The sequence below is a fragment of the Mus musculus genome, chromosome 14 (assembly GCF_000001635.26).
Source record: "Mus musculus strain C57BL/6J chromosome 14, GRCm38.p6 C57BL/6J".
NCBI lineage: Eukaryota > Metazoa > Chordata > Mammalia > Rodentia > Muridae > Mus > Mus musculus.
Genome location: NC_000080.6, coordinates 26194896 through 26220079, shown reverse-complemented (window position 1 = coordinate 26220079; position 25184 = coordinate 26194896). Strand labels below are relative to the sequence as shown.

Below are 25184 nucleotides of genomic sequence, written 5' to 3'. Positions count from 1 at the left end.
ATTCAATTCCCAACATCCACATGAAGATTCACAACCATCTGTACAGCTACAGTGTACTCATATACATAAATAAATCAATCTTTTTAAAAAATATATTAATATAATATATTTTTCACTATTAGCTACTTACCTAGAAAGTTGACCTTTAAAGAGGAGAATAAGGGAGGGAGGGCCTTGAAGGCCCTCATTTCTGCTTAGTACAGTGGGGTTCAGGTATGAGTGCTCTCCACACCACTTAGGCCAAACCAACCATACCCCTGAATTTCTTCAAAAATTTCCTGCTGGCAAGGTTCCAGCATTTGAGGGTGATGACGTATTCTGTGTGTTTGAGAGCAACGTCATCGCCTACTATGTAAGCAACAAGAAGTTTCGGGGAAGTATGCCAGCTCAGGAGGTACAGGGAGTGAGCTTTGCTGACAGTGACACTATTCCTCCAGCTAGCACCTGGGCATTATGCACCACAGCAAACAGGCCACCAAAGATGCAAAAGAGGAGGCGAAGTGAATCCTGGGGCTGCTGACACTCACTTGAAGACACGGACTTTTCTGGTGGGTGAGCAAGTGACACTGGCTGATAGCACAGTTGTCTGTACCCAGTTGTGGCTCTAGATACAAGTCTTAGAGCCTTCTTTTTGCCAGGCCTTCCCCAGTACCAACTGATGGTTCCTTACCTGCATTAACCAGCCCCAGTTCAGGACCATCTTGGGAGAGGTGAAGCTGTGTGAGAAGATGGTGCAGCTTGATGCTAAGAAGTTTGCAGAGAGCCAGCCTAAAAAAGATGCCCCAAGGAAAGAAAAGGGTTCACGAGAAGAGAAACAGAAGCCCCAGGCTGAGCAGAAAGAGGAAAAGAGGCAGCTGCCCAGCCCCCAAGGAAGAGATGGATGAGTGTGAGCAGGCAGTGGATGCTGAGCCCAGGGCTAAGGACCCTTTCACTCGTCTGCCTCAGAGCCCTCTCTGTGGCAGTGCCATATTGTTGGGAGCACTTTGATAAGCGTGGCTGGTCCCTGTGGTATGCTGAGTATCGCTTCCCCGAAGAGCTCACCCAGACCTCCATGAGTTGCAACCTCATCACTAGAATGTTCCACCAACTGGACAAACTGAGGAAGAATGCCTTTGCTAGTGTTATTCTCTTTGGAACCAATGACAGCAGCTCCATCTCTGGCGTTGAGGTCTTCAGAGGCCACGAGCTCGCCTTTCTGCTTAGACCAGATTGGCTGGTGGACTATGAGTTGTATCCATGGCGGAAAATGGATCCTGGTGGGGAGGGAGACCCAGACTCTGGTTCGAGAGTACTTTTCCTGGGAGGGGGCCTTCCCATACATGGGTAAAACCATCAATCAAGGCAAGATCTTCAGGTGAACACGTCTTCTCAGTCACCTAGCTGCCTGCACCTACCCTTCAAGGGAGATGGGGGTCATTAAAGAAAACTGAACACTTTGAATGAAGAATGAATAAAGGTGGCCCCAGGATGCTTCTGTTTGCAATTCCTGAAACACGGCCTTCCATTGTTAATACAAAATAGAGGCTGGGGGTGAAGCTCAAAGTGTGCTAACCTGGCTTGTATGAAGCCCTCCGTTTGAGCCTTGTTCCCCTAATTCCACAGAAGGCTCATGCCTGCAATCCCAGCACCCAGGTAGAGACAAGAGAACTAGAAGTTCAAGGTCAGCCTCAGATTATATGTAGTGAGTTTAAAGCCAGCCTGGGCAATGTGAGTTCCTGCTCCCCACCCCCACCCCAAAAGGCATAAAATAGGCCCAGGCATGGTGACTCACACCTGTAATCCCAGCACTTGGGAACCTGAGGCAGGAGGATTATCGTAAAATCCATGGCACTCTATCTTGAACATAAAAGAATATAAAAAGGGTCCTTGTATTAGAATCCCACAGTCCTGTCTCTAAACCTGACTACGTTTGTCCTGTTCACAGATGCCAGTACTACACCTTACATTGAATGGCTCCTTCTAGTCCAGAATAACAAGGGATACACCAGCCTCGTGCCAGCCTCTCCTCCTTCCCTCCAGGTTAATCTATCATTTTCCAGTTTTAAAAAAAATCTATTATTTTATTTTAATTGTGTGCATATGTTGGGAGGGGGACTGTGTGTGTGAGTGCAGGTTGAGGTGTCAGACTCCCTGCAGCTGGGGTTACAGGCAGTTGTGAGCTGCCCAATGTGGGTTCTGGGAATCGAACTTGGGTCCTCTGCAAAAGCAACAAGTGCTCTTAACTGCTGAGCTGCCTCTCCAGCCCTGCCTCCACCACACATTTTTAATCCCCTAATGAAAAATTTAAAAACAAACACACAAACCACCTGTAACTCACCTCAACTAAAGGATCCAAAAGCCCCCCAGTTTAGTACCAACCCCATTCTTGAACAGGCTCCTACTGTCTCTGTCCTGTTCTTCCACTTCAAGTAATTTCCTTCCAGCCAAAACAAATAATAAAACCTTCCCACTCCTCTCTCTCTCCCCGCCCCGCTTTTAAAGGTTTGCTTAGATTTCATCATCCTATGATACTGGAACTGGGAAAAGAAGTGGCTGGAGTTTGGGCTGGTTCAGCACCAGACATAATGACGTCACCTCTTAGTGGAAAGGGAGTCAGAAACAGAACACCAAAAGAAGAGCTGTCACACGGGACCCAGGTTCTTCACAGCGTAAAGAAACCATGGCCGCATCCATCGAAGGGTCTGCACTTTCATCTGAGCTTCATCGTTGTGGAGATATGCTCTGCTGCAAACGGAGAGCTCAAATCATCTTGAGTTATTTTACTAGCAGCCATTTACACTGAGTGTGATGTTGCACGGCACCCTGGAGGCAGTGGCAGGTGCATATCTGTGAGTTCAACGTCAGCCAAGCCTACGTAGTAAGAAGACACTGTCTCAAAACCCTGTCTATCAACCCTAGAGCTAAAGGTCATAACAGCTGAAACCCAAACAGAGAGGTTTCCCTGAATGAAAAGAAGAAATAGAAAGGAAAGGACATGACTTCTCCTAGGTATGGCGGAGAAGAAACTTTATTGTAGATGAAAAGGCACAGCCAGAGACAGGCACATCTGGGAGAGTCCAGAGTGGCCATGACCCAGACTGTGCTGGGCCCTGTGAGGAGAGGGCGAGTAGAAGGCAGAGCAGAGACAGGAGAACCAGATGCAGCAGCCAGGAGGCCAAAGGTACAAAAGAGGGCAGGTAACCAAAATGCCTGGATTATATATAGGAGAGCAGCCCAGCCTCTGGGACAGAGAGTTCAGGGTAGAGGGCTGGGTATGCCAGCCACGCCCTGCCATAGCAGGTAGGGATTGGGGGATACAGGGAGAACCTGGAGGCCAGGTCTGATCTGATCTGTTGAATAGGCACCTCAGTTGCTTGCCCCAGGTTAAAATTTAACATTCCCTACTCTCCTGCTGCAACCTTCCTTCCTGATATCCCCACCAATGTATTGGGTAAGCATATTGATTTGTGAGTTTCTTTTTTCTGTGACTATAAAACTTCACCTCTCCCATAATGGGACTTGACGTTCACGGTAACATGAATCTGTGTTCCCAGGTTGTAGTCATTCCTATTTGGCTCAGAAACAGGATGTTTCTTTTGTCCCTCCTGTAAAATATAAGTCATTATGGTTCGTTTTCAGTGTGAGGTGTGCTTAGAGAGTTCACAGAAGAGTCACAGATAAGCAAGAGGCAGGAGGCCCCCTCAGTCCTCTGGCAGAAAGCCAGGGCTTAATTATCTCAGGATTCTGAAAGTTAGAAAGTTGTAGGGAATTCAGCTAACTGTCCACTATCAAAAACCAATGTCCTTAGCTGAACAGTAGTGGTGCACATATTTAAATCCCAGCACTTGGGAGGCAGAGGCAGTCAAATCTGTGAGTTTGAAGCCAACCTGGTCTGCAAAGAGAGTTCCAGAACAACCAGAGCTATGTAGAGAAACCCAGTCTCAAAAAAAAAAAAAAAGGTGGGGGGTGGGGTGGGGTGTCCTCTTCCCTGAATTGATAGGATGTGGATTTGGGAAGGGGACTTGTGGGACGGAAAACCATGCTAGGAAGTTTGGTAAGGCAGAGCAGGTCGAGACCCGGAGACTCGGTGAGACTCACCTGAGGCTTAGGTGGCTCACAGCTCCCTGCCAGACTCCAGACTTGGAACACGTGCCTGTAAGGTCAAGACAGAGTTCTACATGCTAATGAGTTAGCTAGAGGCCCTGAGGGCTTAGCCAGTAAGCTTCCCTTCCCAGACATTCCTCCCTGCAAAAGATAGGAATCTCAGGCCCACCCTGAAAAGGGGATATGGTTTTAGGCATCTACTTTCCACCATGACAATGAACTGTTTAGAATCATAGGCTGTCTCTTTTCATTCTTTTCATCGAGATCTGCTGTGGGGAGCCATGAAGAAGGCCTTCTCCTACAGAGCCGCTGCCTAATCTCCCATAGAAGGCCTCTCTGTGCTCCGAGTCACAACCACCAGCAAGCCTGCATCTGCCAAGCCAAGGACTGGGACAAGCCTGGGCCCCGGGGCCGAGAGCCCCCACACCCCAACCGTCGACTCTGTTCTCTGCTCCTGGATGTCCAAGAGCCTGAGAATCCCATGGCCAGGCCCGGCCTTGTTGCAGGCCCAGGAACTCCTGAGCCAGCTCCAGCTTTCCCAAGTCTTAGTCTACACTTTCCCACCCCCAGAATGGTGACTCCCTACAGCTTCCCAACAGCCCAGCAAGCAGTGTAGGATAAGCACAGTCAAACTCCCAGGTTCGGCCTCCCCAAGTAGTGGTGCCCTCAGGGCATGGGTCTACAACCCTTCAGGAACTATGCTCGAAATCGAAGATAGTCTCCTCTCCGGTGTGACAGCTTATGAGAAAGAGACGGCAGGATTTTCTCACAAGCAGGAACTTTTTAATCTTTGTTTAATGTATGTGGGTGTTTTTACCTGCATGTAAGACTGTGCACCAAAAGCCGGGCATGGTGGAGCACGCCTTTAATCCCAGCACTCGGGAGGCAGAGGCAGGCGGATTTCTGAGTTCGAGGCTAGCCTGGTCAACAAAGTGAGTTCCAGGACAGCCAGGGCTACACAGAGAAACCCTGTCTCAAAAAACAAACAAACAAACAAAACAAAACAAACAAACAAAAAGGCTGTGCACCAAAGTACACCCCTTGTGCTTAGGCCAGAAGAGGGCTTCCGATTGCTTATGAGCCATCATGTGGGTTTTGGGAATTGAACCCAAGTTGTCTGGAAAACCTCTTACCCGCTGAGCTGTCCCCCCTGCCCCTGTATTCAGATTTTTTTTTTACACCTTTAATCTGGCCAGAAATTTTAAATGCTACTGTCTTTAGCCAAATCAACGCGCCTTGTTTCTATGTTGGCATCCCTCTCAGCAGGTCAGCCTGCTTAAAGCTGTTCCTGGGGCTGGAGAGATGATGGCTCAGTGGTTAAGAGCACTGCTCTTCCGAAGGTCCTGAGTTCAAATCCCAGCAACCACATGGTGGCTCACAACCACCCATAATGAGATCTGACACCCTCTTCTGGTGCATCTGAAGACAGCTACAGTGTACTTAGATATAATAATAAATAAATCTTTAAAAAAAAAAAACTATTTCTGGCTAGCTAATCTCTCTCTCTCTCTCTCTCTCTCTCTCTCTCTCTCTCTCAGTAAATCAATAGCTTTATTTTCCTTCAATACAGAGCAGAGTTATGGTAGGCCATTCTACATTTCTTCAGTGTAGAATATACAAATATACACAGGACACTATAAGAAAATCACTAGCTTTATTTTTCATCAATACACAATTAGAAAACTAGTCTGAGAAGAGGTTTGTGGTGTAAACTAGAATAAAATATATACAGGATCTGAGAAGCTCAGGATGGAAGCCCGGCTGCCTAGGGGCTGCCCAGCAGAGGGGAGGCCAGGTCTTTGATGGTTTTGGCGTTCAGCTGAGGGATCGTGCTGATCTTCAGGAGTCTGCTGCTGGCATACTCTTAAACCTTCTCCATGCACCTAGCAGGAACAAGCTGGAAGAGCCCTGGGAATCATTTAGGAAGGAGACTCCCAAAAGCTTAGCGCGAGAGCTGTAGATTACCTGGGTGGGAAAACTGTCCTCAGGTGACTGGTGCCCGAGTTCTGACCACAGGCTCCCACACTTCCCATGTTACAGAAGGCTTCTGCTCTCTCCTGGGTAATTTTGGTGTCATAAGGAAGATCACCTCTCAGTCATGCTATGGGTTGCATGCTCCTTAGGGTAGCATGAGGAACTTTATTTCTGAAAACTAGCTTTAAGGTGCTAAAGCTTTAAAAACAATTTATTGGGGGGGGGGAGCTTAGGTACTGAATGGAATGGGGGATGCCTTAATTTTCCAGGCCTCTGCAGGAGAGAAGCCTCTATTTCTCTGTCTGCTGAATGGAAGAGCTATATCTGACCGTTCCCGCTGCCCCTGCACTACGCCCAGTCCACTGTCCTACCAGCATCAGTACTCTCCTGGGGCAGGTGGGAGAGAGGAGCTCCCTGCCCTGTTAGATGCAAACCTGTTTGTGTATCTGGGTTTGGGCATAGAGTTCCAGATACTTGGTTTGTTCTTGTCCCATCCCAATAGGTAACTAATTGTCCCAGAATCATCTGATGGCCTGCCCACCCATTTCATTTCCTGTCTTCTCTGAGGCTTACCTCCATCATGGGAATCAATGCTTGGATCATACAGGTCTATGTCTGGAGTTATTTTCTGATGATCTTTTTGTAGATCAAATACCAAAGGTATTATTTTGTTTTTGTTTTATGAGGTAAAGCCCACTACATAGCTCAGGATGTCTAAAAACTCCCTGCCTTCCTGTCTTTGCCTCTTCCCATCTAGTGCCAGAGTTAGAGGCAGGTGCTGCTGTGCCCAGCTGCCTGTAGATTATTTATGCGTCTTTTGCATAGATTAAGGGTCATTACCCTTGGCTTTCTTTTCACTTTTCTATCCCAGTCAAGGCATCTGAGGACGCTCAGTGCTTGACTACGGTTCTTTTTCCCACTATGAACATTGAAGACTGCCTAGAAGTCTTTTAACTTTATGGTGACTTTCATAAGAACAAGGGAATTTGTTTTGTTGTTCAGGTGTCGGGAGGAGATCTTTTTATGAGAAATGTATCTGTTTGTTGTGAGTAGGCATGAATGTGCTCAACGAGTGAGGAGGTCAAACCCACTGAGGGTCAGGCCACAGCTTCCCTGTGGCTTCCAGATGAGGCGCCTTATGAAAACCTTCCCCAGGTTTTTTATTTCATTTTGTTTAGGTGGTGAGGAAGGGTTTTGTTTTCCAAGACAGGGTTTCTATGTGACTAAGTCACTCTATAAACCAGACTGACCTCAGACTCAGCGATGCCCCTACCTCTGCCTCCCAGGTGCTGGGATTAAAGGTGTGACCGACACAGCCTGGCTCCTACACCAGGTTTTTTGAAACGAGGGTCATATAACCCAAGCTGGCCTCAAATTTGCTACAAGGCTAAGGATGACCTTGAACTCGTGATCCTCGCACTTCTACCCCCTAAGCCCTGAGATGACAGCAATGTGCTGTGCCACTGTACCTTGCTGAGTAAATGAAAGTGAGGGCGTGACCACTCTGAATACGGTTGGGAAGAAGAATCCAGTGGCATCTGGAAGAGTCCACACTGAACTGGGCCATGAGGAGGGGGTTGGAGGGTGGGGAGCAGCCAGAGAGAAAGGGAAGGGGGGGGAGTATGGGAAGGGAGGGAACAAGCAAACCAAGAGCAGAGCCAAGGACCAAGAGAGCACCTGGCCCCTGAACATTTATATAGGAAGGAGAAGCAGGGAGAAGGGAGGCCAAGCTCCGGGGTGACAGAGATGTAGCAGCTGGGTGAGGCTTGCTGGGAGGAGCCACAGCCACTGACTGAGCCTTGTCTCTGGATTCTTTGAGACCTGACACTAAGTATGAAGTTTTAAATTCTGCTCCCTTCATTCTGATCTATGTTGCCGTTTGTTTGTTTGTTTGTTTGTTTGTTTTGGGTTTTTGAGATAAGGTTTCTCAGTGTAGCCTTGGTTATCCGGGAACTCTCTCTGGAGAACAGGCTGGCCTTGAACACACAGAGGTCCTCCTGCCTCTGTCTCCCAAGAGCTGGGATCAAGGGTGTACGCCAGTATGTCAGGTCTCTATGTTGCTTTTTAATATTTACTAACAGCTTGTCTTCCTTCCAAGGACTGTGAAGTTACTGGTCTCTATTTCCCTGATCATTTTCCATGCGCTCTGGTCATTACCACAATGGAAAAGGAGAAAGTATCCATGTGTGAGACCCCTGCCAACCTAGAGAAAACAGTAGGCCTTCTCGCCAACCAAGTGACTTGGTTCTCTGGTGCATGTCTTCTGGATGCCATGTATGTGAAGGCTGTCTCCTTCAGGTTTCTCCTGCTGTGATAAAGACCAAATGCAACTCAGAGGGGAAAGGATATATCTCAGCTTACAACTTTCAGTCACACTCCATCACTGAGGGAAATCAGGGCAGAAATAGATGCAGCAGCCATGAAGAAATCTGCTTATTAGCCTGTTTCTGTTTTGCTCAGTTTGTCTTCTTATACACCTCAAGACCACCTACCCAGGGGTGTGGGGCACTGCCCACAATTGGCTCAGCTCTCCCACATCAATCACCAGTCAAGAAAATGACCTATAGACTTGCCTACGGGCCAATCTCATCATCGAGGTATTTTCTTGATTAAGATTTCCTCTTCTCAGATGACATTACCTTGTGTGACATTGACATAAGACTAGCCAGCACACTTAACAATCAGATCCTTGGGCTGTGGGGCTATACCTCACTTCCTTCCATGATCAGGAGTGTGGGGTTGGGAAACACCAATTTACCAGGTTTGGGGCTTGGTGATAGAAGACATCAAGTTCAAATACTTGGTCCCTAGATGATAGCTCTGTTTGGGGATGTTATAGAACTTTTAGAATATGTTAGGTAGAGCTTTTAGTAGGGGAGTGGAGGAGGGACTATGATAGTTTATAGATAACGTGTGGTGATTTGAATAGAAATGGCCCCCCACGGACTCACATGCTTTTGTGCTTGGACCATAAGAAATGGTACTATTAGGAAGTGTGGCCTTGTTGGAGGAAGTGTGCCACGGGGGTAGGGGGGTGGGGGCGGGGCCGGGGGAGTAGGTTTTGAGGTCCCATATGTTCAAGCTAAGCCCAGTATGGCACACAGTCTCCTTCTGATGCCTAAGGATCAAGATGTAGATCTATCAACTTCTCCCGTACCATGTCTGGCTGCATGCTGCCATGCTTCCCGCCATGATGATGATAAACCTCTGAACTGTAAGTCTGCCCCAATTAAATGTTTTCTTCATAAGAGTTGCCATGGTCACGGTGTCTCTTCACAGCAATAAAACCGTAATAAAGACATAACCTCATCCTATATGATGGTTTGTATATGCTTGTTCCTCCAGGGAGTGGTACTATTAGGGGGTGTGGTCTTCTTGGAGTAGGTGTGGCCTACTTGGAGTAGATTTGTCACTGTGGGCGTGGGCTTTAAGACCCTCATCCTAGCTTCCTGGAAGCCAGTCTGCTCCTACGGATGCAGATGTAGACCTCTCAGCTCCTCCTGTGCCATGGCTACCTGGATGCTGCCATGCTCCCACCTTGATGATAATGGACTAAACCAATGAACTTGTAAGCCAGCCCCACTTAAATGCTGTCATTATAAGAGTTGCCTTGGTCATGGTGTCTGCTCACAGCAGTAAAACCCTAACTAAGACATCCTACTTCAATTTCTAATTTCTGCTTTCTATGCTGGAGAAAACTGGCCAGCTTCCTGTCCCTATGTCTTCCTTTCCATTATGGATTTCCCATGTAGAGCTGCAAATGAAACAAACTCTTCTTTCCATGTGTTGTTTATTATCAAAGTAGTTTTTGTTCTTCTCCTTGCTTTTAAAAACTTTTTTAGATTTATTTTATATCTGAGTGTTTTGCCTACATGCATGTCTGTGTACTACACACATGCCTGGTGGCTAAAGAGGTCAGAAGAGGGTGTCAGGTCCCCTTGTACAGGAGCTACAGGCAGTTGTGAACCCTCGGGTGGGTGCTGGGAATCAAGCCCCAGTCCTTTGCAAGAGCAACAGGTGTGCTTAACCACTGAGCCAACTCCCTGCCCTGGTTATAGTTTTTATCATAACAGAAAAGTAACTAATTCACAGGAGTGCCAGGGGCCAAATCCAGGCTGTCAGGCTTTTATTCACTGAGACATCGTCAAAGCTCCAAATATTTATGTGTGTCTGTATGTGTGTGCCAATGATGCACACACCAGTGCATATGAAGAAGCCAGGGGAGGTGTCAGATCCCTCAGAGTGGAATTACATACATTTGAGCTCCAGGTCTCACGATTGCACAGCAAGCCCTCTGAACCACTGAGCCATCTCTCCACCCCCTAGAAACACTAGTTTGGTTTTGGTTTTTGAGACAGGGTTTCTTTGTGTAGCCTTGGCTGTCCTGGAACTCACTCTGTAGATCACCAGGAAGATCTCAAACTCACTGAAATCCACCTGCCTCTGCCTCCTGAGAGCTAGACTCCCACCACTGTCCGGCTAGGATATTTAATTTTAAAATTGCTGCTCAAGTTGCTGGCTTGGTTTTCATTTTACATTTACTATTTAATGGCTTTTGGCTTGAGATTAGGACAAAATTCCCAACAATTTCTCTCTTGGCACTAGCTATGATGAAATTAAAGTATCGACTAGCTCTGAAAATTATTGAAAACAATCTCTGTTCTGCAGCATCAAATACTCAGCCAAGACTTGAATCAATTTCTAATTTTTAAAATTTATTTATTATTATATCTAAGTACACTGTAGCTGTCTTCAGATACACCAGAAGAAGGCATCAGATCTCATTATGGATGGTTGTGAGCCACCATGTGGTTGCTGGGATTTGAACTCAGGACCTTCGGAAGAGCAGTCAGTACTCTTAACCGCTGAGCCATCTCTCCAGCCCTTGAATCAATTTTTAAATAATGATTGCCCATTCTATGCATGGGTACCTCCCATGTTGGACATCCACCATGTGGGTTTTGAGGCTCAAACTCAGCCTACAACACTTAACATAAACCCACTGAGCTATCTTGACAGCCCAGGATTTCTTTATGTAAATCAACAGGCAACATTTATTCACTGGTATGTACATTTGGAAATGTCATTGATAAAAATGTTAAAATTGGATATATAGCAAAAATTGTTAAGCTACTTTATGACTTATTGTCTGTAATGTTTTGAATACCTATTTTATGTATATGTTGGAGAAGGGTTCCATGGACATCCACGGGGGGCTTGATGAGGTCTGACTCTGGAAAATGACAGTGGATTTCTTGTGTTGAGGTGTGGGTAGGTGCTTGGGTAAAGATGATCATCAATAACAGGAAACAAACACCAAGATGATCATCAATAACAGGAAACAAACACCAAGGCTCAAGAGACCAATCTAGGGTCATCCGGATGGAGGTGAAAGTGGCATCTCAAAAGCCCTGGATACACAAGAGAAGACAGACTTTCACCTAGGAGACAAGACATAAAAGGCAGGCTGGGAAACAGGACCAATTGATGAGAAGCACTAAATTCACACTGTCATAGTGTGTGTATCTGGGGGACGTGACTGTTTATTGAAGCTTAGCCTTTAACGTCTGAAACTGCCCTTGCCTCCTTAGTGCTGGGATTACAAACATGCACCACTACATATGTGAAGATTTTTCAGAAACCTGGTGTTGGGGTGACCGAGGCTGGCCTTGAACCCCTGCATCTCTTACTTCCACCCCAGATGTAGATTGGACTGCCATGCCCACTTCATCACTGATGAGTCTGAGGATTCTGTGCACTATGGTTTATCTGGGAAACGGATTGGATCACACCTTCTGGAACTCCTTCTTTAAAACACTGCTGCCCAGGACGGGTGATTAAATAAGGAAACAGGCCCTGGACGGCATTGCATGTTAACTCAAGTTCTGGGAATATTCATCTCACACCGCCTGGACTGCTTGGCTTTTATCTTCCCTCTTCCATACCCATCAGAGGATAAAGGCGACTGACTCTCTGTGTGCCTGCTATTGTTGATATTAAAACAATAGTCTGCTGCCCACAGATGTGCTGAGGAGTGAAGAAACTAAACCTCATTCTGTACTTAGTAAACTCCCAGTGTTTATTCTTGCATTTTGGAGGCAGGGGCTTGAAACAGCCATAGCTCCCACCTTCCCAGTCTTGGAGAGACAGGTGTGTGCTACCATGCAATGCTTGGGTGGTTTTCCGGTTAGCTTTTGGTTTTGAGACAGAGTCTCAAGCAGCCCAGGTTAGTCAGAACTTGTGCATCTGAAGATGGCCTTGACTTCCTCATTTTCCTAAATGATGGGATCAGAAGCTTGGGGCAACACACCTGCTCACGTGGTGCTGAAGGCTGAACCCTGGGCGCTCTGCAGGCTAGGCAAGCTCTCTGCTTACTATCTAATCCACAGTCCTAGTCCCCCACAGTCCTAGTCCCTCTGGGGCATTATTATTTTGGCTGGCCTGGATCTCACCATTGGGCCCACAAGACCTCAACCTCAGGCCATTCCTTCTCTGCCTTCTGAGTTCTGGGATTACAAACATAGTCCAACATCGGGATCGGGTTATTTTAATCTTTTTTTTTTTTTTCAGTCCCAAGTAAAACTTGTCTTTCTCTGAAGATGCTCAATCCAAAACAGTTGGGTACCCTACATCTCCCACTACACAGAGATGCAACTAAGCGCGCGGGGGGGGGGGGGGGGGAATGCATACACTAAAGTTTTAACCAGGAGGTAGAGTTAATATTAATCACTAATACTTAGTAGGCAGTATGGGTTAGAAACTTAATGCTTTCTTTTTAGATAAACCCAAAGCCTCGACCTGGGCTAACTCATGGCATTTTTTTACGGATAGAGTGAAAAACAAGTGGGCTAGGAAGCTACACTAAGCTTACAAAAAGAGCAGTAGACAGGTAGGGATAGCCTGACTCTGTAGGCCATCCCTGTGCAAGGCTCCACCCAAATGAGGCGAGGTAGGGATAGCCACACTCACTAAGCCAGCGCTATGAATGGCTCCGCCCAAATGAGGAGAGCAAATGAGGAGGCGCAATGCTCCGCACCGTCTCAACTCACTGAAATGGCTCGGAAACTTGACTCGCCATTATCAAGGAGGCAAAACAGCGGCTATTCTAACTGAAATTGAGAGGTGCCTCCTGCACCGGAAAAGACCGAGACTCGGTCCCCAGATCACCGCAGCCAAAACCTTCCGGGTCTGGTGCACAGGAAACCGCTCGCCCCGCCCGGGCCACCTTGCACTGGATGCAAGTGACCATCCGGTGGGATCGCTGCAGCGATGGGGACGGCCACAGGCGCCGGCTACTTCCAGAGGGGCAGCTTGTTCTGGTTCACAGTCATCACCGTCTCCTTCGGCTACTACACGGTAAAGCCCGGGAGCGGCTGGCAGGCGCCGCGCAAGCGCACTGGCTAGTCAGGGCTAAGCCTGGGGAACCGGTTCGCCAGGCTTTCCCTGTGTGGACCTGGGCTGGAAGCGATTCTGGCCCTGCGACTCAGTGTTTAGGTCTCTCGAGATGGTGGTGGCGAAGTCGGAGGCCCGTAGGGACCCCACTGCATACTTCCGTGTAGCCAGACTCTGGCCCTCACTGATCACCGCCCTAGGGCTGGGCTACTTCGCGGTAGGCATAGGGAGTGCTGGGGGAGTGCTGGCAGCTCTAGCCCTTGTTTGAGCTAAGGGTGTTAGGGGGTGGGGGTGGGGGTGGGGTGGACAATTCTGCGCAAGCACGGCGGTTGCCTGGGTTACTGATGTACACGGAAGTTCGGTGGGTTCTGAAGGATTTCTATTTGATGGTGTTCCTGTCCTTGCGCCCTATTCCACGATCATTGAAGTTTAACCAAGTTTTATCCAATCGGGAAGAGAAAAGTGAAATTAGTACACTGCAGTAGACCTAACAACTCAGTATAAGAATCGAAGCAGAGTGCTTGAATAAGCTTGAATTGCTTGCAAAATTGGGATAAACCTAATGGATGGGTAGAGTTTATATTGGTAAGAAGGAAGGAAAAGGATATAACTGGACATAGGTGTGGAAGAAGACAGGTGCACTGAGGAAGGGTGGCGCTTTCCATCTGAGGAAGATTTTGTTTTAAGAATAATGGGAAAGATGCTAGGAAGTACATTGGGCTCAACTGGTACAAATACGAAGAAATGCTGTTTAGATATCCCAGGAGACCCTGGGATTGTCATGTCTACGGTGTTATTGGGGTCAAGGGTCATCACCCCTAACCTAATTTCACCATAGGCAGAGGCATGCATTGAGACTTTTCAGAAACTACCAGACAGACGGGGAAGATGGTAATCCAGCTACAGAAACCTTGCACAAACAAGCAGTTGCAATCACAACTTCAGAAACCTGCTTTTACTTCCTTTCCACCCCTATGCTGAGGACATCCCTAATTTTAGGGGTATAAAAATCGAAAGAGAAGTGGCTCTAAATCGAATAGGAGATTGGCTCAAGCTGTAATTTCTGCAGTCTAGTCATGGCACATAAATTATTTTAAAAAATAGTTAATAACTTCTATAAAATAGTGTTTTGCTGATATCCATTAAGAGAAACGGTCACCCCATACAGTGACTCTGGTAAGCGTATTTCCTCTGCCTAAGTCTCACAAGCGACTTTGCGAACATGACAGTTGGGAAGGGGAGGACTGTGTGACTTGTTGAGTTCTTTGGTGCATAGCTTTTGTACAATCAATACTGTTTCATAGCTGCTTTCATAATAACCATGTCCTGAAAATGTTCTGTGCCTGTGGTTCTCTTGCAGTGGGCTGTCTTCTGGCCTCAGAGCATCCCTTATCAGAGCCTTGGGCCCCTGGGTCCCTTCACGAAGTATTTGGTGGACCACTATCACACCTTCCTAAGGAATGGGTAAGGAAAGCTGTTCTGGGCAGGCACAGCAGCTCCTGGTGTTTGGTACCAGGAAGGCCTGCAGTTCCTTTTAGATAACCAACAACAGTGATGCTAGTTTGCCATCAGGTGCCTATATCTTTAAAGTTTCTGTGTTAGAATTGATTAGCAAATAACTATCACCCTAAACTGAAAAAAAGAAAAACTTTTTTTTTTTCTTTCCTTTTCTGGTTTCAGGTATTGGCTTGCTTGGCTAATTCATGTGGGAGAGTCCTTGTATGCCTTGGTTTTATGCAAGTAAGTCTTTGTAATAGGAACTTACCACTTTTATCTTGATATCTGATGTAAGTCACGAGTAGCCATGTCTAAATAATTCATGCACTTTTAGGCTGAGAGCCTGCTCCACTGCAGCCTGAATCCCTCTACCTAACACTGAGCCTGGGACAGACGCATTCATTAAATGTTTGATGAGTGAATGCAGTTTCTTGTGTTTCCGGTTAATGATTTAGTTATTTAACTGGGATACTTTTTGCTGTGTTTCAAAAAGTTCTGCCTAACCAACTGGAACCAAGAGTCTGTGTTCCAGTCTGCAAAAGAACTGAGTTACTCCTCTAGGCTGGTGATTGTTCAATCCAATGTCAAAATAGAATCACATGAGGAGCTGTTTCAAAAATACACATGCCTGGTTTCCAGACCCAGAGACTGTGATCTGATAGGCCCTGCTTCAGACTCGGGTATATGTTTCTTCTTAAAGCTCCTCAAACAGTGCTGTGGGTCAACGTAAATTAAATGTCCCCAAACTTATGAGATCCTCATAGATTGTACCTCAGAATTATACATAAAAGTAAAAGAATACAGTTGTTCCCGGAACCAACATTAAAATTCTATTGTTTAAATTTGCTGTCTTACAGGCGTAAAGGAATCACAGACGTCCAGGCCCAGCTCCTCTGGTTCCTACAGACTTTTCTGTTTGGTGTAGCCTCTCTCTCCATCCTGATTGCTTACAGATCAAAGCGCCAAAAACACAATTAAAAAAGAGAGAGCAAGTTTCTCTCCACCTCTTCAAGCCCTCCTTTCAGTGGGGCCCTGGGTACCATGATGGCCTCCCTGTCTTCTAGGCAGTGTCTGTCGAAGAACCTGCCTGAGACCCTCTGGTTACTATTATTTTGGTGCTCTGACTAACCTTGGATAGATCTTTCTTGTTTAAGAAAGAAATAAGAAAGACCCTGCCCTTCCAGCTCTGCAGACCTCCTGCCTGAAGATGGCCTCAGGCCACTTTCCTGAGGTCCTTAGCTGAGTCATTTTCCTGCCTTTTGGCTAAAACACACTAGATTTATTTGTGGGTGCACCTATGCTCTGTGTGGTGGTTTGAATATGCTTGGCCCATGGGAAGTGGCACTACTAGGAGGTATGTGGCCTTGTTAGAGGAAATGGGTCGCTGTGGAGGCCAGATTTTGAGGTCTCATATATTTGCTCAAGTCTAGCCAGTGTGAAACGGTCTCCTTCCGCTGCCTTTAGATCAAGATGTAGAACTCTCAGCTCCTTTTCCGGATCATGTTCGCCTGGACACTGCCATGCTTCCTACCATGATGATAATGGACTGAGCCTCCGAAATTATAAACCAGCCCCAATTAAATGTTCCCCTTTGTAAGAGTTCTCTTGATCGTGATGTCTCTTTACAACAATGAAATTCCTAATTAAGACACTCACTCCCTGCTCTGACTAGCACCCCCTCCCCTCCTCCCCACTGATATCTTAGCTTCTACCCCCAAACTTTTTCTGGTTCTGGACCAAGATAAAGTAAAACTTCCACATAACATCAGTTCCACATGCATCTGAGTTCTTTTGGTTTCTCCTGAACGTGCTATTGGTATTGGGGGTGGGGTAAGTGTGTTTATTAATTGGAATTACCTGTTAGGTTTTTTTCTTCTCTTCCTCTCTCTGTAGTGTACCCTTGATATCCATAATGCTGATAAAGCCTCAAAGGTGAAGCTACACCAGAAGGTGTACTCAGAACTCAGAGAAGTCCAACTTCCCTCCCTAACCCTCTCAGCTCAGTCCCACCCCACGCCCCATAATTTAGGGGAGGGGTTTAAAATGTGTGTAACAGACAGGGCCTAAGGAGATGGAAAAGACAAAAGGAACGTCACCTTTTATAGACAAAAGTGGACAGAGGCTCTGTCATAAAATACCCTAGGTTGGTGTGGGTGTCCCTTCCTAGGATTATAAAGAATCCCATACACAGTGTCTTCTGTAGAGACAGCTGGTCAAAGTATGAAATAAATGACTGTGGATTGCGTGTCCTTGAACGGGACATCTATATGACCTCCAAAGCTAAGGGAAAATTAAGGCAGAGGGGACAGAGAGAATGAAAGAGCCGTCCATAGATGTGAGGGCAATCTGGTTTTAACATCTGTCACCCCATTGGTTGCCAGGGTTTATAGCTTTCTATTTCAACACTGTCTATTTTACCACCTCTAACCGTATAGAATAATAAACCCCCAAATTAAATACTCTCTTCTATAAGTTGCCTCGATCATGGTGTCTCTTCACAGCAATAGAAAAGAAACGAAGACCATCAGTTTCAGTCAAAGGTGCATGAGTAGCCATGCTCCCCTGCTAGAACCTCTAAACAAGCCATCAGGAATGGAACATCCAGAAGACAGGGATGAGCGTTGTGCAGCAGTGTCCCTGGGGCACGACGAGGCATTGCATCTGTGACTTCATTGCAGCTGTAGTGACCTACACAAGACTGGATTTATCACCTACTTCACCATGCACATGGGAGGGGCAAATGACATCCCACACTCCCCATCTTGATGGGAAGCGAATGAATGTGCTAGAGGGAATAGCATGCTCTTCAGTGATGTGGCCACTGATGACACCCATATGGAAGTAAATACACCCCCATCGATGCTCCATAACTTGAGCCACCATGATAATTCTCTATGGGTCTCCCACCCACTCACACTCACAAAAATGTAGAAATAAGAGATTGCTTAGAAGACAATTTTCAGTGAGGGGAGGGAGACGCATAATAGAAGGCTGAACACAACCAAAAGTCCATTATGTACATGTGTGAAATTGTCAAATATTTTAATATTTTTACCAATTCTTTGAAAATGTCATACATTGCATCTTAAACACGTCCACTCCCCCCCCCCAGGTCTATCCATAACCATCACCTTCACCCTCCCACTCCTCCCCACCCAATTTTGAGTTTTCTTCTTCTCCATCTTCCATCAAACTTCTTTTGTGCAGTGTGGCTTGGCTCTCCCTGATGTATGGTCTACCCTCTAGGGGTCATACCAGTGAGGAAACTGCCTACCCCCACCCCCTGCAGCTTTCAAATACCACTAGCTCTTCAGCTGGTGGTGGGATTGTGTACCCACCTAAGCCCCTCTGTGCTGGGGTTCTGTCTGGCTTGAGCTTGTACACATAATGTGGATGCTGTCACAGTCACTGCGAGTTCTATGTGGAAACACCCTTCTGAATCCAGAGAATGCTGTTGCCTTGTTTTCCAACACCTCAAGCTCTGACAGACTCATCCACCCCTCTTCTAGAAGATCCTAAGCCTGGGGAAGGGGTGTGTGTGTGTAAGAGATGAACTTCCAGTTTAGAGATGAACATTCCAAACTCCATAGTCTCTTACTCTTTGTTGAATAAATGAAAATATTCATTTGAGGGGTCTCAATGAATATTTTTAGATTGTTTTGTTTTGTTTAAGACAGGGTTTCTCTGTGTAGCCCTGGCTATCCTAGAACTTACTCTGTAGACCAGGCTGGCTGAAAACTCAGAGATCCTCCTGCCTCTACTCCCTAGTGTTGTGTTTATTAAAAGATAAAGAGAAAGGGGGATATGCACTATGGAGGTGTAGTCAGGTATGGGGAAAAGGGGCCCATACTGAAGCATCCGTTCCCCCTGAGGGACCAGCCACAGGATGGTATAGTGTAGGATAGAATTTATTTAGGGCATGGGGAGGGGAGTTAAGAGGGTAGTAGAGGCAGAGAGAGAGAGAGAGAGAGAGAGAGAGAGAGAGAAGAAGAAGAAGAAGAAGAAGAAGAAGAAGAAGAAGAAGAAGAAGAAGAGGGGGAGGGGGAGGGGGAAGGGAGAGGAGAGGAGAGGAGAGGAGAGGAGAGGAGAGGAGAAGAGTAGAGGCTGGCCATGAGCGCATGGAGAGGGAAGGGGGAAGGGAATGGGGAGAGACAGGAGTGGGGGGTGGAGCACAGAAAGAGCAATAGAGGGAGGAGGGGCAAACAGCTATGTCCTGTGTAATACACACAGTCAGTCTCCTTCTGCTACCTGCAGATCAAGAATTAGAAGTTGTTGATCCTACTAGGTGAAAATAAGACCGTGACCACAATCTTTGAGCCAAATCTGAAGCAAGCTTGATTAAACACTAGCCAGGTGCATGGATACTGGCAGGTATTTATTTTATGAGTTTTTGTTTTTGAGACAGGGTTTTTCTGTGTAATCCTGGCTGTCTTGAAATTCACTCTGTAAACCAGGCTGGCCGCAAACTCAAGAGATCTTCCTGCCTCTGTCTCCCAAGTGCTGGGATTAATGACCTGTACCACCACTGGCTGACTAGAAATGGGCTTATAAACGCAAGACCCACAGGCTATGTGATGTGTTTATAAAAAGATAAAGAGAAAGGGGGATATGTTCTATGGGTGTGTAAGGTGTGGGGAGAGGGGTTGTCTCAGCAGGCCCATGCCAAGGCATCCTCAAGGCATCCTTTCCCCCTGAGGGACCAGCCACATGATGGTATAGCATAGAATAGAGTTTATTCAGGGTATGGGGAGGGGAGTTAAGAGGGTAGTAGAGGCAGAGAGAGAGAGAGAGAGAGAGAGAGAGAGAGAGAGAGAGAGAAGGAGGAGGAGGAGGAGGAGGAGGAGGAAGAAGAAGAAGAAGAAGAAGAAGAAGAAGAAGAAGAAGAAGAAGAAGGAAGAAGAAGAAGAAGAAGAAGAAGAAGAAGAAGAAGAAGAAGAAGAAGAAGAAGAAGAAGGAAGAAGAAGAAGAAGGAAGAAGAAGAAGAAGAAGAAGAAGAAGAAGAAGAAGAAGAAGAAGAAGAAGAAGAAGAAGAAGAAGAAGAAGAAAGAAGAAGAAGAAGAAGAAAGAAGAAGCAGAAGAAGCAGAAGAAGAAGAAGAAGAAGAAGAAGAAGAAGAGAGAGAAGAGAAGAGAAGAGAAGAGAAGAGAAGAGAAGAGAAGAGAAGAGAAGAGAAGAGAAGAGAAGAGAAGAGAAGAGAAAAGTAGAGGAGTAGAGGAGTAGAGGCTGGCCATGAGCACGTGGAGAGGGAAGGGGGAAGGGAATGGGGAGAGACAGGAGTGTGTGGGGGGAAGCACAGAAAGAGCAAGAGAGGGAGGAGAGGCAAGCAGCCCCTTTTATAGTGGGTCAGGCCTACTTGGCTGTTGCCAGGTGACTGGGACAGAGCTTAAGACAGAATGCTAACACCTAGAGCTGGGATTAAAGGCATGTGCCACCACTGCCTGGCTCTGACAATATTTTAAAAGAACCATATCTTCAAGAACTTTCTGCTTGAACTCCTGAGAGTCCAATACTGTTTCATTGATCTGGGATCATTTATGCTAAGACTGTCATAATTTATTTCCTTTCCTTTTGATGCTACTGGGAATAAGATGAGCCAACCAAAAAGAGGCAGAGCCCCTCCCTCCCCGCAAAAAGAAAGACAGCTGCTACTCATGAACCTATACTTCCCAAGGAAAAGGCTGCACACAGCAATCCTCTGAGAGCCTGAGGTTCACAGGACACCTTTCCGTTTCATTCAGTTTTCAGGTTAGCATACAACGTGATGCACTTCATACTTACACGGCAAAACCCAGGTCAGTCTTTTGTTGTTGCTGCTGTTCTCTCCTGTGAGCAGGAGGCGGTGAGCAGGGGTTCACACCGCTGAGTGACAGCTCTGTCAAATTACTCTCAAGAGTTGTGTCGCCTAGAGAGAATTACATCATCTCTTTGTTGTCTTCTTCCCTTTGTTTTTCCTTTTATCCCCATTCCCTGCTGCCTTCAATCCTGGGCTACAATCCCTGTGTGTTAGAGCTGCCTGTCATGTAGACATGCACTGTTATTTTGTGTGTGTGTTTTAGTTCAATTTAAATAAACAGCAATTCGTTTGTAATGGAAAGGCCCTGTTGTGTTATGACATGCCAGACACTATTTAACTTCGCCATCTCAGGAAGGGCTCTGAGTACTTGTCTGACTTTCATTTAATTCTTGGCAGTCTGCTAAGAGCTGAATTGTTCGCATCTCTTGCTGCTTCCTTAGAGAGGGAACAGTCTGTCTTGAAGACAGTACAAGAGCCAACTGACAGCTAGATGTAAAGAGCAGGAGAAAGCCAGGCTTGGTGGCGCACTCCTTTAATCCCAGCACTCGGGAGGCAGAGGCAGGCGGATTTCCGAGTTCAAGGCCAGCCTGGTCTACAATGTGAGTTCCAGGACAGCCTGAGTTATACAGAGAAACCCTGTCTCAAAACAAAACAAAAAAGAGCAGGAGAAACCAAAGGGAGCCTAGAGCTCTAGAGCAGGGCATGCTGGCACACGCCTTTAGTCGCAGCACTCAGGAGGCAGAGGCAGGCAGATCTCTGTGAGGCCAGTCTGCTCCACAGCTGTCTCTAGAATAGCCAGGGTCACACAGAGAAGCTCTGTTGAGAGAGCTGGCCAATACAGTTCATCGTGGAATCATGGACACCTCCAAAGTTTATTTTATTTTGAACCACATAATTTAAGGGGTTGGTGAGACAGCTCAGCATGGAAAGACACCACCAAGCCTAATGACCTAAATTTGAGCCCAGTACCCACATGGTGGAAGGAAAGAACCGACTCCTGCAGGCTGTCAACTGACACTATGTCCCCCTATCCTCCACCCCCAACCCCTTAACCCACACACCCACACAAGCTGTCACACACACACACACACACACACACACACACACACACACACACACGCCTCTCAACATTTCCCCAAGCTGCCTGTCTTGAGTGTGGAGTGAACCATCCAAAGTCATGTTCTCAGCAGTGTCTGCCTCATGACCCAAATATGTTGCAGGGAGAATGGTCCCTGTCATTAGCTGCCTTAAATCCCTGCATCCTGTCCATGTTCCTGACGCCTGCCTTTGTGTGTATCCATAGCAATGCACAAATAACATAAGCTCTCTGCAGGTCCCAGGGTTTCTTAGCAGCCCAGGATGTTTACAGCTTTTAGGAAGCATTGGCATCTGCACAGCCAGGGCTCAGGGGCTTATGCTCCAAGTGTTAGCCGATTTCCCAAGAAACTGGAAATAAATACATCATGAAATTCCAGTGATTTATGTGTCACTACTGTTACCCTGGCATGGTGTCAGGACTGCATTGAGACATACCTTCCCCCGAGGAGGGCTTCTTATGCAATCCCATCTTGTCCTTGGAATCAGCAGAATCCCACAAAATGGCTTCTATGTTAGTAAGAGCAAACTCGACTGGACACTCGCTGTGTGCCAGGGGTTGTGCCAGCAGCTGTGCCTGCCTCTGGTATAATACCAAGTTAACCCCTGGGCACAGCCAGATCCCTGATCTCACCAAGCTGCCTGTGAGAAATGCTGAATATTTGCAAATATGAGACAAGAAACATTACTGCTAGCCCAGTTCGTCCAACTTGAAACACTCCAGCATTGAGAAATTAAGAAATAAGAGGATCATGAGAGCTGTGGTGGTTTGAGTGAAAATGGCCCTCATAGGGCTATAGGAAGTGGCACTGTTAGGAGGTATGGCCTTTTTGGAGGAAGTGTGTCACTGAGAGGTGGGCCTTGGAGGCCTCAGATGCTCAAGCCAGGCTAAGTGTCTCACTCTCTTCCTGCTGCCTACCAATCCAAATGTAAAACTCAGCGACCTCTCCAGCACCATGTCCGACCATATTCCCCTATGCTTCCTGACATGGATCATAATAGACTAAACCTCTGAACTATAAGCCAGCTCCTATTAAATGTTTCCTTATAAGAGTCATCGTGGTCATGGAATCTGTCCACGGCAATAGAAACCCTAAGAGACTGTATCAGCCTGGGCTACACATCAAATTCTGACTAGCCTGGGCTACCTAGTTTGAGATGTTTCTCAAGAAATCAAAACAAAAGCAAGGACTAGCAAGTAAGGAAACCAGGAATCAAGCCCAAACCTCGCAGTTCCAAAGCCTAGGCCCAGACCCCACGGCTCCAAAGCCTGGTCCTGTAACAAGTGTGCCGGGCTGATTGCCTGGTGATGACTAACCAGGCCTTAGAGTCATTCCCACTGTTTGTACATTCACAGTGAAATGTGTTTTTCTACGAAAGTCATGTCTGAAGTAGACTCCACTATCCAATTCCTTTTATGAAAATTATTCCACTGCTTAGAACAAAGTGTGGTTCTCCCTACTTTTGTGGATTGTCAGCTGATACGATTCATGCAGGAAAAGGGAGCAGAGATGATGGGTTGGGGGCTGAGTGTGTATGGCCAGTGACCACATCTGGACCACCCATCAGGATGCAGATCACCTTTATGTAGGGTGAGTCAAGGCTTATACAGTGTTGGCAGACTGAAGGCTTAGGGTACTAAAATGCCTCATTAGCATGGGAAAGTATTTCAGGAATCATAGGAGCTAGCTGAATAGGTCTTAATCAGGAGAAAGGAAATTGATCCTGTAATCTAATTGAGGCTATGTGGCATTCCTCTGGTAGAGGCATATGTGTGGGCTTAGAATTCCCTAGACAAGGTCAGAGAAGGAGAAGCCCCGATAATAAAGGGATTCCCCCATTACTTGCCAAGCCCCAGAAGGCTATCCAATCAATGGTAGACTTTGACCTTAATTAGCAGAGTTTCCCACAACAAAGAGCCCTTTGAGATGCCTCTTTGAAATGGCATCCAGCAGGAAAGTAAGTACCAACTTGACTTGAGTACTGAGTGACCACTGTGCACTGTCCCCTGGGACTTTGTAGGTGACTCCAATGATGATTCTGGTTTCTCACATTAGGAGTTAAACCTTCAGAATGAGGAAGAGAGGCTAGGTCAGACATGCAGTTTGGGATGACTAGGCTGATGTGACTGAGTCTAAGACACTAGTCCAAGTTCATATTAGTAGCTCTGAGACTCCTGGGGTAGAAGTAAGGATGCCCAGGACTCTCCTCTGCATGTCCATACAGTGTTCGGAACCTCCAGTCCTCACTGTGAGGAGGATGGCCCCAAAGAATTCATTTGTAACTAGCCACCAGGTACCTTCTGCCCTACTAAAAGGAACAGATCAATAATTGCACACTGCCCTCCAAGGACTGTCAACCAAAAACCACCCATCCTCAGTCAGGGTCAAGGCAGACATTGAGACTCCACTTAACAGGCTAGGGGAATAGCTGGCTAGAGAGAAATGGCTCAGGAGTCATGTATAAGGCACAAGCTTGGTTACCAGCACCCACACAGGTGGCTTTACACCCACCATAACCTGAGCTCCACGCTCATCTCTTCCTGGTAATTTTGCTACCAGCCATGCCACTTGCAGGGATTCTCCCCCTCCCCCCTTCACCCCCCCATCCCACCTCCCCCTCACCCCCCTATCCCCTTTCCCCTTCATCCCCCTACCCCACAAGTTCCAAGGCATGATGTGACTCTGAGTCTAATTCCAGATTCAGTCGGACCTCAGACAGAAAACCTCAGAACAAGGCTGGAAACTGTTACTGCAGCCGATAACTTCCAGCAGATGATGAGTTTATTTGACATAGGTTGCAGGCTACACAGCCTTCCTGAGTGGAGACTGTAAAAACTAATCAGCTCAAGTACTTCAGAAATACCCAAAGGTAGATGGCTCTTTACAGTTGAAGCAGGAGAAATCGCTATGGTGTTTACCACTGAGAGATGTCAGAAAGAATCTCTAATATCCTGGGTTTCCATTCTTTTAAAAAATGATTCCTTGTTTTTATTATTTATGTGTATATCTGTGTACCTGTGTGAATCTATGTCCACCACGTGCAGAAACCCTCCAGAGACCAGAAAGCAAGCGTGATATACCTTGAAATTGGAGCTACAGGGTGTTGTGAGCCTCCTGATGCAACAGGGTGTGAATGCTGGGAACCAAACCTGGATCCTTTGCAAGACCGGTAAGTTTCTTTCATTGCCGAGCGGCCGCTCCAGCCCCACTGGGTTTTCCTGGGAGAGTCAGAAACTGTTCACAGGAGACATAAAGATAGGGCTAAAGAAGAAAAGCTGTGAGGGGTGTGTGGTGGTTTGAACAGGTATGGCCCTCATAGACTCATGTGTTTGAATGCCTGGCCCATAA

The 25184-nt window shown here is 46.7% G+C and overlaps 1 protein-coding gene and 1 pseudogene across 2 annotated transcripts; both read left to right on the top strand.

Moving 5' to 3' along the window:
• Positions 167 to 1433, top strand: Gm19015 (predicted gene, 19015; annotated as a pseudogene).
• Positions 13055 to 16714, top strand: Tmem254b (transmembrane protein 254b). Of its 2 annotated transcripts, none has more exons than NM_001270495.1 (4): positions 13055 to 13413; positions 14810 to 14913; positions 15130 to 15189; positions 15804 to 16714. In NM_001270495.1, the coding sequence occupies exons 1-4, from the start codon at positions 13327 to 13329 to the stop codon at positions 15922 to 15924; spliced, it is 372 nt and encodes a 123-aa protein (NP_001257424.1). In that variant the 5' UTR covers positions 13055 to 13326; the 3' UTR covers positions 15925 to 16714. The 2 variants fall into 2 exon arrangements, with proteins under 2 accessions (NP_001257424.1, NP_001257425.1); NM_001270496.1 differs by lacking the exon at positions 13055 to 13413 and adding an exon at positions 13550 to 13666.
• Positions 16715 to 25184: the final 8470 nt, after the last annotated feature.

Excerpts from the sequence above, each read along its gene's own strand:
- Tmem254b (NM_001270496.1), top strand. The coding sequence starts at position 13,562 with ATGGTGGTGGCGAAGTCGGAGGCCCGTAGGGACCCCACTGCATACTTC. Across the intron at positions 14,914-15,129 it reads CACACCTTCCTAAGGAATGG|GTATTGGCTTGCTTGGCTAA; the intron begins GTAAGGAAAGCT and ends TTCTGGTTTCAG. Across the intron at positions 15,190-15,803 it reads TATGCCTTGGTTTTATGCAA|GCGTAAAGGAATCACAGACG; the intron begins GTAAGTCTTTGT and ends GCTGTCTTACAG.